The 12,388-nt window shown below is 49.5% G+C and overlaps 2 protein-coding genes across 2 annotated transcripts in view; both read left to right on the forward strand.

The window, feature by feature from the left end:
* The first annotated feature begins 276 nt into the window (after positions 1 to 276).
* Positions 277 to 1,887, forward strand: LOC108770844 (protein IWS1 homolog). Its single transcript, XM_018522580.1, has one exon. The coding sequence runs from the start codon at positions 277 to 279 to the stop codon at positions 1,885 to 1,887; it is 1,611 nt and encodes a 536-aa protein (XP_018378082.1).
* A 9,855-nt stretch (positions 1,888 to 11,742) lies between these two features.
* The window catches only part of LOC108770845 (uncharacterized), a 1,490-nt gene continuing 844 nt past the window's right edge, over positions 11,743 to 12,388 (forward strand). The window contains exon 1 of the mRNA XM_018522581.1: positions 11,743 to 12,278. Within this exon, the coding sequence (XP_018378083.1) occupies positions 11,743 to 12,278 (536 nt within the window). The remainder of the gene's footprint in view (positions 12,279 to 12,388) is intronic.

Here is a 12,388-nt window from a genome sequence, read left to right on the forward strand (position 1 = left end):
GCCCCGAGTGGCGTCACCCGTGTCGGTGCCCCCGGGGTCAGAGCCGGAGGACCCCTGAAAACCTGAGGCATTGCACCCAAGCCGAAGGCCAGTAGGGGGCTGGAGCCCAGTGCTCGCGATGCATATTCCGCGGGCCTGAGGCATAAGCCTTCCCCCCGGGGGAACTCGGGGCCCCGCCAAGTAATTTGGCGGGGAGGGTACACCCTGGAAGGTACAGCCGACACGGGGAGTGGGACAAACTAAGTGGAACAAAGCAAAAAACAACAACACATAACAATGGATAAGGATACTCAAAGGAGTAAGGAGAGAGAGAAGGAAGGTACAGGCAAGGCCGAAGGGAATGAAGTGATCGAGGTGGAACAGTCTTCGACTGACCAATTATTCCAAACAATGTACATCGAAGATGTATTACAAGATCCAAAAACGGAGGAATATAAAGGAGGTAAGGAACAGCCATCTACATCGTTCTTCAGAAAGCCCGGGCCGAGATCATACAAAGGAAAGGTAGCAGAACGCTATAGCAAGGATTCATCGGCTATGGAAATGGATACGGATACCCAAGAGATCAGTTCGTCAGACAGTGAGACGACTGACCAAGAAAAAAGGAGAAGAGGAAAGGCGGGAAAGGAGGAAGATTGGGACACGAATTCGCCCCCCGAGAAACTCAACCGAGGAAACAAGGGCCCTCAAAGGATAACATCAAACAGGAAAAGGGATAGGCTGACGTCGGAAGCCGAATCTGACTACAGTAAGAGCAGGACAACAGGGGAATATGTCGGGAGAAGAGAGGCGATCCTCAAATATAATGAGGCCAAAGAAGAGGCGCTGCGATTAGATAGAGAGAAGATAATTAGGGAGTATAGCAGCTGCGAATTATTCAAGAAAGCGAAGATAAATCTGGAAAAGATAAAAGAAGAAATGGAAGATAAGTCTATTGAGGAGCTTGCTACCAAAGTAAGTGACAACCTAACGGAGGTGCTGAGAGTCGCTAAGTCATCAAGCAATCTCAAAGGGACTTTTCAAAAGAGCCTGAGGATAGCTGCGGCTTCGTCAATGGGAATTTTTGAAGTTCTTAAAGACAAAGCTATGCGGTCAAAAGAAGAAGCTAAATCCGCGGAGATAAAATCCCTAAAAAGAGAAATCGCAAAAATCAAAGCGAAGATGGAGGAAGAAGTAGAAGGAGAGCGGAGAAAAGCCTTGCAGGCAGCAGGAGAGGCAGAAGCGTACAAGCACGAGCTTCAGATATTAAAGAAAGAAAGACGGGAAAGGAGGAGGGACAAGACCCCGAGTCCTAAAGAAAGGGACAAAAGAAGCGGTAGCAAGGGAAGACATCAAACAGAGACGCCGAAGAAAACCACAAAAAGGATACCTTCAGCCAATATAAAGGCGAAGGAGAGATTAATCACGTCGGACTCCGAACAAATGGAGATTGACGAGAAGCCTCCCTCAAGTAAGAAAATCACACTGGATAGACCAGAGGAATGGCCTAAGGTCATCCGTCCTACCCTCTGTGGAAAGAGAAAAATATTACAAGAGGACCCGAATGTACAGGAGGAAATATACAACGAACACAAGAGATATATGGCTGACACGAGTAAGGAAGAAGGAAAGGGGACAAAGCCCAAAATAGAGAACGAGGAAAACAAAAGAAGTAAGAAGAAAGAAATAGAATACAACCAGATGGAATTAGCAGAATTAATTAGGAAGATTGTAGCAGAGGAACTATCGCGACACGGTAGGAAACCGATAATTACGGAATTTCAAATACCGAAGGTCCCTATAATACTGGAAAGAAGTGGAGGAAAAACGACGGAAAAGAGCTCAATCACGAAGGGAGATAATAATAGTACTCCCAGAAAAGAGGCTCAAACAACCAGAGGCGGATAAAAGAAGGAAAATAACCATTAAGGAAACGACCGACACAGAAGACACGGAAAAGGAGACGTTATGGTCCAAAGTGGTCGGCAGGAAAGAAAAGAAGGCACAAAACAAAATAGGTAAATCGCCAGAAACAAGAAATGTAGTTCCCTCATCTACTCCAAAGAAAAATCCCAAAATGGCAAGTAGGGAAGGGAACCAAAACAGTAGAAGGGTCCCGAATACTACGGCGGTTCAGATAAGCTGCCGGGGAGAGACATCTTATGCAGACGTGATGTGCATCGCGAAAAGTAAAGTCGACATCGATAGCCTAGAAATTTCCGAACTGCGCCCAAGGAAAGCCAGAACGGGGGCACTGCTCCTTGAAATTCCGGGAATGGAAGGAGCAAAGAAGACAGATAAATTGGCGGAAAAGCTAAAGGAAGCCCTGGCGAATGAGCAGAATGTCTTAATATCTCGCCCAGAGAAATTTGCAGACATACGACTCAAGGACTTGGAAGAATCAACGACGAAGGAGGATATAATGATGACCATTTCCAAAAAAGGAGAATGTCACAAAGACTCAATTAAAGTAAGTGAGATTAGTCCAAGCAACAATGGATTAGGGACAGCGTGGATTAAATGCCCATTAGCTGCGGCTAAAAAAGTGACAAAGGACAGGAGAATCCGAATCGGGTGGACAACAGTCCGAGTAGAACTACTCCCAGAGAGACCTGTCCAATGCTACCGATGTCTGGAGACAGGCCACGTTAGACACCAATGTCGAAATGAAAAGGACAGGACCACAATATGTTACAGGTGCGGACAGGAGGGACACAATGCTAGAGGATGCAAAGAACAAATCCATTGCGTAATATGCGCCGAGAGAGGCATCAAAGCAAACCACAGGATGGGGGGACAGGCGTGTAAGCCTCCAAAAATAGGCAAAAACAAAACGATACCAGCCCCCCTAAGTATAAGCATAGGGAAGGATACCATTGGAAATAATAGCACGAGGACCATAAACGGGGACCTGGCAGGGAAAAACCCAATGAAAATAGATAAAGTAACTGGAGAGGTGGAGACAAGCGTGGCCAAATCAATGGCGGCATGCGATGCCAAAACTATGGATACTACACAAAACTCCGTGATGGAAAATATGGAGGTGGATGATCCACAAGAGTGGAAAACTCCAGAGGCAAGACCAATTCAGGAACTCGACTGACCCAATCAGGGACGAAGCTGGGATGCAGAAGGCCAAGTAAAGGAACCAAACAAAGAAGAAGGAGAAGGAGGAATCTCCAATAAAACAAAAGATGGTTAATAAAATATTACAATCGAATATTAACCACTCAAGGGATGGGCACGACATCTTAATGCAAACAATGGCGGAAGGGGATTTTGCACTCTCAATTGTGGCAGAACCATACAATATACCGAAAGACCATCCACACTGGTACGCAAACGCCAAAAAATCGGCAATAACTTGGAGACAATCCAAAGAGGCAATGCCATGCACCCTGCACAGCAGGGGAGAGCATTACGTGGCCATTAGGTGGGGGGACATGCTGGTGATGGGAGTGTACACCCCACCAAGCATGGATATCACCCTGTTTGAGGAGGCTATGGAGTTAGAGAGGTGGACTATTCAAAACTCGGACAAGCCACTTATAATAGCAGGAGACATGAATGCAAAGTCTGATCTGTGGAACTCGGACGTCACTAATGCTAAAGGAAAAATACTAGCAGAATGGGCCAGCTCACTAGGCATGTGCTGCCTAAACGTAGGAAAAAAAAGCACCTGTATAAGACAAAATGGGGAGTCAATAGTCGACATCTCCTTTGCAAACCCTGAAGCAGCAAGGAGAGTGACTAAGTGGTTCGTATCCGATAGGGAGTCTAAATCAGACCATAAGTACGTAGAAATGCATCTAATGGCCACAAACATGCAAATTCGGAAGAGAAGCATACCTAGTGCGAAAAGATGGGCAACGAAAAAACTAGAGAAAGACAGGTTCCTTGCAGCGATAATGGCTAGGACATGGCCAAAAAGAGAAGTAGGAGCCATCGAAAACCTCGATGAACAGGCCAAGTTCCTTCAAAGAACCTTAACAGAGGCATGTGATATGGCCATGCCGAGGACGAAGCCGAGGCCCTGCAGAGCTATGCCTTGGTGGAGTGAGGAGTTAAACCGTTTTCGCCAGGAACTCACAAACGCCAGAAGGCGAATCAGAAGAATAAGATGAAGGAAAACTCCTCTGGAAGACGAGGAAACCCAATGGAAACTAGAAAGCTTTAGACAGGCCAGAGACAATTTTGGCAAGGCCATCAGAAAAGCCAAGGCCAAGGCATGGGAGGAGTTCACACTTTCCCTAAACGACGATCCATGGGGGCGACCTTACAAGGCGGTCATGGGGAAATTGAGAAGGTGGACTCCTCCCTATACAGAATCCCTGGAGGAAAATATTCTGGAAAAAGTTCTCACCGGTCTATTTCCCCATCCGGAGGGAACAGCTAGGGAATGGAGAGAGCCGGGACTACCGTCAGAGGGAACCACGGCATGGAACCAAAACTTAGAAGTGACTCACGAAGAACTGCTATTAGCAGTAAAAAAGATGCAGAGAAAAAACGCGGCCCCCGGGCACAGTGGTATTCCACCAAAGGCATGGGCACTTGCGACGGAGGTCTTAGCAGGTGAACTAATCAGGCTATACACGGAATGCCTGAAAAGGGGACAGTTTCCTACAACATGGAAAAATGCCAAACTGGTCCTTCTAAGGAAAATTGGGAAACCGGATGACCAAGCATCCGGATACCGGCCAATATGCCTCCTCGATGACGAGGCGAAGCTGATGGAGCGAGTTATAGCAGAAAGAATTGTAAAACATTTAGACGAGGCAGGCCCGAACCTGAACCCACAACAATACGGGTTCAGGAAGGATAGATCAACGGTGGACGCGATAAACGCCACTAGAGGGTTTATGGAAGAAGCATTCTCAGCTGGACACAAAGTAGTTGCGGTATCGTTAGATATAAAGAATGCTTTTAATTCGCTACCGTGGAGCACCATAGGGTGTGTTCTGAAAAAGCACAAGGTACCACTATACCTAAGGAGGGTTGTAAGGAGCTACCTCTCAGATAGAAAACTCTCCTACAACAAAAGCGATGGAGCAGCATGTGAAAGAACGGTGGAAAGAGGAGTACCATAGGGGTCAATCCTAGGTCCGCTCCTATGGAATTTGGGGTTTAATAATATTATGAACGGAAAGGAACTCCCAACTGGCAGCACGGTGATCTGTTATGCCGATGACACAATAGTATTAACATCGGGAGTGGATTGGGAGGAAGCCATCACCTACGCCAATATAGCAACAGAGGTGATAGTCGCAAGAATTGCAGAAATGGGCCTTGAGGTGGCCCCTTCAAAAACGGAGGCAGTTGGATTCTTTGACAGAGGAAAGCAACCGAGTGCGACTCTACGCATAGCAGGGGCGGACGTCCAAATAGGGAAAACAATGAAATATCTAGGGCTCGTACTAGACAGCAAGTGGACTTTCGAGAACCACTTTGCGATTTTGGCTCCAAAATTGGAAAAGGCGGCTCTCTGCCTAAGTAGGTTGCTCCCCAACCTGGGAGGACCAAAAAATAAGGTGAGACGACTTTACGTTCAGGTCATAACATCTATGGCATTGTACGGAGCGCCGATATGGGCGTACCATACCAGCAAAAACAGGAAGACACTGCAGATACTCAGGCAAATGCAAAGAAGAATTACGGGTCGACTCGTCAGAGCCTATAAAACTACGTCGTGGATAACAAACACAACGTTGGCAGGTACATCTCCCTTTGAGCTGGAGGCCAAAAGACAGGAGGAGGCATACGAAAGGGTCACCGAGCGGAGAAGGAATATGCCAAACAACACCCCGATACCAAAGGAAGAAATTGAGAGAATCAAAGTAGAATCCAGAAGAAAAGAGAATAGGAAATGGAAGGAATGGCTAAGTAAAACAGATCGCGAAGAGGACGTGATAATCGGAGCGATTAGTGACTACCTGATCGAATGGCTGAACGCTAAAGTAGGGCTAACTTTGCGAGCGACACAGGTGCTGACGGGGCATGGGTGCTTTGGTAGGTACCTGTGTCGCATCGGAAGGGAACCGACGGCAGAATGTTGGTTCTGTGGGGCTGAGAACGACTCAGCCAAACATACGCTTTGGTATTGCCCGGCTTGGGTAGAACAGCGTACAGAACTGATGAAGGAGACAGGCCCAGAGATGACGTGGAGAACAATGATAAGGGAAGACGGGAGAAAAGCCTTCCTCAAGTTTTGCGAGTTGGTCATGCGAAAAAAGGAGGCAAGGGAAAGAGAAAGGGAAGGGGTGGTAATACCACTGGCGAGGTAAAGCAATGGGGATTAAAACGCGAGTGAAAAGGCGAATGGTAGGAGAGAACACCGCTCCGAACAGCGGGGCGGCGAGAGGCTTATAAATACCCCAAGGGGAAATTAACCTCGACACTACGGGGCGGGGTACCTTCTCCAACTTTAACTTAGGTGCCCCCCCCCCCCGTGGCTCTATAGTAGCGGGAGATCAGAACGTGCGCGGCTAATGCGATTGTTAGGAGGGGCAACCGCACCGATTAGCGGGGCGGTGAGAGGTGCCGAAATATCCCAAAGGGGGATATAAACCTCGACACCACGGGGTGGGGTACCTTCTCCAACTTTAACTTAGGTGCCCCCCCCCCCGTGGCCCTAGTCTGATTAGACGATAGGAGGAGACAAACAGTCACACCGACTAGAGGGGTGACTGGTCTCAATCAAGCGATACAAGGATAGGGCTGTGAGGCCGAGCCAGACTAGTTTTGGCCCTCACGGGAAAGACCCATGGGACCGAGGGCGGGGGCCTAAGGTCCCCACGAGATGGGTGGGGGAAAGGGAGAGTGTGTTGCCGGCGTCCTCACACCCTCGGGTAAATAAAGGATAGGCTACAGAAAGTAGCTAAGCGGGGACCATCCGGATGTACTATTACTGAAACTCCCGGATGGCCCCCATAAGCTTCGGGTTAGGTACGCCCGCAGCGGTTTTAGTGGGTAGGCTCCTCGAGGCAACAGCCCCGAGGAGAGAGTCCCACATACCCCGCTTCCCTCCCCCGGGGGAGGCGGGGATGCGTAACGCATTTCCCCTGCGCCACAAAAAAAAAAGAGGTTCAAAATTCCATCCCCCGTGCGTGGGAAGCCTTGTCGTGGCACGGGGGCTCACCCTGGTCTCTCTTATGAGGGCCAGGGTGCTAATATCCCACAGTACGGAGTCCCTCGTTAAATAGAGGGATTCTGTACGCTAGGGTCCGGCGTCCCAAGGACCCCCCGTACTCCTCGGAGTGAACCATCCTTTTGCAGGATGGGGAATCAATACGCCGGTAGGAGAAGGTAACTCCGACTGCAAATCCCGGTGGCACGGCACCGTTAGAGAGAGGTTTGCTCTCTCACCATGCGAGGAGTGGTGGTCGTCCACCATGGTCCGTGGATCTCTGGGGGGACTCCCACTCTCCCTTCAGGGGGGAGGGGGGGGGCTTCCTCTTGGGGCCTCACGGGCCAAAGAGGCGACGCAGCCATAGGCTGCAGGCGGGCTCTGGCGACAGCCATTGAGCCCAAGCCAGAGTAGGGTCGCGAATGTATGGAGTGGGCTTGCCCACATTGCACCCATACATTCACCATCAGGCTTGCCCAGTGGGCGGTTGTTTTTCATAAACGACTGCCCATTGCACACTGGGTGTCTCTGATGGAGACGCGGTTGGAGGGCAGGACTCCGTGCCGCCGGGGGCGGGCGGGGGCTTGTCTAAAAACCGTGGGGGAGGCGATGGGGACCTACAGAGAAATCTGTGAGAACCCCCATGCCTCTCGGAGAGGGGCTTCCCTGGGAAACCAGGGGCCCCGTTTCCCGGGCCGCGTGGACATATTCCGCGGCAGGGCCGGGAAATTTTTCACGGAAGCAGTGTCCTGTCTGCGGGCAGGACACTCTCAGGGTGCTCTCGGGGCAGAAATGCCCATTGCACTGAGAGCGTCCCTGATCCGGGCTCGGGGGTTCGCCCGCGCGACGTAAAAGCGTTCCGTTGCGCGGGCGAATTCCCCGTTGGGGTAGAGTTAAGGGGTGAAGCTCGGTCCCCGTGGCATTAAAGCGTTTGCTACGAGGGCTGGACCTCGCCGGTGGGTGGTGGGGGGTTGCGGGGAGTCCGCTCAACCTGACTCCCGCTCCTCAATTTAGATTAGACGGGGGCAGCGGCCTCTTGGACATTTCCGAGCAAGGGCGCTGCCCCTGGCCCTCTGCGTCTCTGCCGGGGTGGTGGCGGGGGGGGCGCGCCGGGGGGGCCTTATGCATCCCGCGCGATGCAGAGCGCTTTTCGAGGCCCAACTGCGGCGCGTCTCCCTAGTCCCCAGTTTCCTGGGAAGATGTGGGGGGGTGGAGGACGAGTGCCCGGTCTCTCGAGACGGCGTCCCTCCCAAAACGAGGGACCGGGCGGAGTTTTAGCCGGCTGAGGGGGGCTGTGCCCCTCTCAGTCGGCGTGCTGGTCGCCATGGCGGGGAGGGCGCGGAGGGGACGTCGCCTCCGTTACCCAAACCGTCCATGGGGCCGCCCCGAGTGGCGTCATCCGTGTCGGTACCCCCGGGGTCGGAGCCGGGGGTCCCCCGAAAACCTAAGGCATTGCACCCTAGCCGAAGGCCAGTAGGGGGCTGGAGCCCAGTGCCCGCGATGCACTTTCCGCGGGCCCGAGGCATATGTCTTCCCCCCGGGGGAACTCGGGGCCTCGCCAAGAGATTGGCGGGGAGGGTACACCCTGGAAGGCGCAGCCGACACGGGGAGTGGGACTAAACAAAATGAATAATGAACAAGACAAATTAGACTCGACGATTACAATAATTGATACCGATAAGGAGATGAATATAGACCAGGAAGAGAATATGTCAGGAGGACCGGAAAGAAAGGACGCTCTAATGCAGGAGCAGAGACAGACGGGATACTCTCTCTCGGTGTACGGTACGGAGATACAACTGAGTGGGTCAAGGACGAAGGAATATAGGGAGAGCCATAGTCAACCTTCCACATCCTTCTTCAGGAAGTCAGGTCCGAAGTCCTACAAGGGAAGGAGGACCGATCGTCTAAGCGTGGACTCGTCCGCTGTAGACACTGAAACATACAAAATCAGCTCGTCGGATAGCGACGTGACTGACCACGGGAGGAACAGGGGCAAAAGGGCGGTCATTGAAAAAGACTCCGACGCATCTCCCCCCGAAAAGATCAACATCGGTAGTAAAGGCCCTCAGAGAATTTCGGGAAACAGAAAGAGAGAGAGGACAGCCTCTGATGCAGACTTTGGACAAAGAAAGAGCATGACTACCGGAGAGTACGTAGGTAGAAGGGAGGCGATTCTCCGATATAACGAGGCCAAGGAGGAAACCCTACAGCTCGACAGAGAAAAAATCATTCGAGAATACAGCAAGGTAGAATTATTTAAAAAAGCGAAGATCGATATGGTCAAGGTAAGGGAACAATTGGAGGAACATTCAATTGACGAACTGATTAATAAAGCTAATGGTAACTGTGCTGAAGTCCTAAGAATTGCAAGAACATCCAGCAATCTCAAGGGGACATTTCAGAAAAGTCTGAAATTAGCAGCAGCCTCATCTCTGGGGATCGCGGAGATACTGAAAGAGAAGGCGTCACTTTCAAAAGAAGAGGCGAAGTCGCAGGAGATCAAATCACTCAAGAAAGAAATCTCCAGAATCAAACTAAAGATGGAAGAGGAGATAGAGAGAGAGAGGAGAAAGGCCCTGCAGGCGGCAGGAGAGGCCGAGGCTTATAGGTCTGAACTGCAGGCCCTCAGGAAGGAGAAACTCGATAAAAAAAAAGACAAGACGCCCAGTCCTAAGGAAAAGGATCATTATAAAGTGAAGCCGACGGCAAAATTTTCTTCGGAAACTCCGAAGAAGTCCAACCCCAGGAGAACTCCGTCAGCAAACATAATGGCGAGAGATAGACTGCTAACATCTGAGTCAGAATAGAGGTTGACGAAAAATCTCCAAAACAGAAGAAAGTCACCTTAGACGATTCAAAGAAATGGCCTGAGGTGAAGAGACCCACCCTTTGCGGAAAGCGGAAAATTATCGAGGAAAATCCGTCTTCACAAAGAGCAATCTATGAGGCTCACAAAAAATACATTTCTGAGTCTCACAAAGAAAGCGGAAGTAAACGTCAATCTTCTAAGGAAGAAAAAGAGGAAGGACAGAAAAACAGAAAGAATATCTCTGGCATGGACACCGTCGAGCTAGCCAACATGATCAGAGAGATAGTGGCAAAGGAACTAGACAGATGCAATAGCAAAAAACCAAGGATTACGGAAATCCAAACGCTGAAGGAACCCTTTATCATGGATAAAGAAGCTGGAAAGTCTGCAAATAAAAACAAGATAGAAAGGGAAGAGTACAAAAGCAACAAAAGCACCCCTAGGGAGACTCCGAGAAAGAACACGGGAAATGAAAGGAAGAAAACTCTTACGACAGAGGAAGAAACAGACCGAGAGAAGAAAGAACCCCCGTGGAGCAAAATATTAGGAAGGAAGGAGAAAAAAGCGACGAAAACGGGCATACCGCACAATCTCGGAGCCAGAAAGTCCTCCATGTCCTCTACTCCGGCAAAAAACCTAAAGACAGCAAATACGGAGGGAAGTAAAAACAGAAGAGCCCCCAAAACAGCTGCCATACAGATCAGCTGTAGGGGTGAAGCTACATTTGCAGAAGTCATGCGGGTAGCTAAAGCAAAAGTGGACATAGATGCCATGGGAATTCATGAGCTAAGGCCAAGGAAATCAAGATCCGGAGCGTTACTCCTGGAAATCCCAGGAGCAGAAGGAGGTAGCAAAGCAGATAAATTAGCAGAAAAGCTCAAGACAGCGCTAGAGGGTCAGGAGGACGTTCTAATCACTAGACCAAAAAAAATGGCTGAACTTAGAATCAAAGACCTAGAGGAATCTACAACAAAGGAGGATATTCTGTTGACCCTGACTCTACTAGGGAGTTGCAACAAAAAGGTCTTCAAAATGGGGGAGATAATCCCGTCATACAACGGATTAGGGACATTATGGGTTCGATGTCCGGTGGCCGTAGCAAGAAGTGTGACAAAGAATAAACGAATAAGAATCAGGTGGACAACCGTGAGAGTGGAATTACTTCCCGAAAGGACTATGCTTTGCTTTAAATGCCTAGAACCCGGACATATCAAAAAGCAATGCAGCAACGAAATAGACAGAAGCGCACTCTATTACAGATGCGGTCTTCCTGGTCATCTAGCTAAAGGATGCTCGGAACAGGCTTTTTGCCCAGTATGTGCGGCAAAGAACGTTAAAGCAAACCACAGAATGGGCGGGCCAGCCTGTAAGCCCCCAGTAAATAAGAGAAAGATCCAAAGGGAGGAAAAACCAAATAAAGAACCCCAGTTGGATCAGAATAAAAACATGGAGAGCACGAGTATGGACGTTGAAAAACCATGTGAGAATTCCCCTGAAAAAGAAGAGGGGAAGGAAAGGGAAGCTAGCGTGATCAAGCAATTAGCGAAATGTAGCGTAAAGGAAGGAAACAAATCTGAAGACAGAACTATAGAGGAAATGGAAATAGAGGAGAATAGGCCGGAAAGCGAAGTAAGCAACCAGCCTCCTCAAGAAGCGCTGGACTGGCCAGAACTAGGCCAAGAATGGACCTCATCCATACAGGGTGCACCGGGAAGTTCAAACAATGGAGAAGGAGGACTCCAATACACAAACAAAAACAATGTATAATAAAGTTCTTCAAGCCAATATCAACCATTCCAGGGATGGTCACGAGGTACTCCTTCAGACCATGGCAGAAGGAGAATTTGCGGTAGCTGTTATTTCTGAACCTTACAAAATACCGCAAAACCACCCGCACTGGACTGGAAACAGAGATAAATCAGTAGCAATCACATGGAGGCGCACGCGTAACCCTCTGCCATGCACCCCACTTAAAAGTGCCAAACATTATGCAGCAATAAAATGGGGTGATATGATCCTTTTCGGTACATACCTACCTCCTAGTTTGGACACGAGACAATTTGAAGAAGCTCTCGAGGAAATGGAGGATGAAATTCAACAGCTAGGGAATTCTCCGATATATGTCTTAGGAGACTTTAACGCAAAAGCAACCCTATGGCAGACAGAAACCACTGATATACGAGGAAGGTCGGTGGTGGAATGGGCAAGCCACCTAGGTATGTGCTGCCTCAACCACGGTGGCAGAAGCACATGTATCAGATACATGGGGGAGTCAATTGTAGACTTATCCTTTGCCTCTCCAACAGCTGCCAGAAGAGTTGCATCATGGAAAGTTTCTGACCGCGAGAGCAAATCAGACCATAGGTATATAGAAATTGAGATCAATGATACCAAAATGCAAAGATCGAAAGAGCGTCTTCCGCAAACTAAGAGATGGGCTACCAAGAAACTGGATAAGGACATGCTATCGGCAG

This window comes from Trachymyrmex cornetzi, unplaced genomic scaffold, assembly GCF_001594075.2.
Source record: "Trachymyrmex cornetzi isolate Tcor2-1 unplaced genomic scaffold, Tcor1.1 scaffold136, whole genome shotgun sequence".
Lineage (NCBI taxonomy): Eukaryota > Metazoa > Arthropoda > Insecta > Hymenoptera > Formicidae > Trachymyrmex > Trachymyrmex cornetzi.

Coding starts and splice junctions, on each gene's coding strand:
- LOC108770844 (XM_018522580.1), top strand. CDS start 277: ATGGATAAGGATACTCAAAGGAGTAAGGAGAGAGAGAAGGAAGGTACA.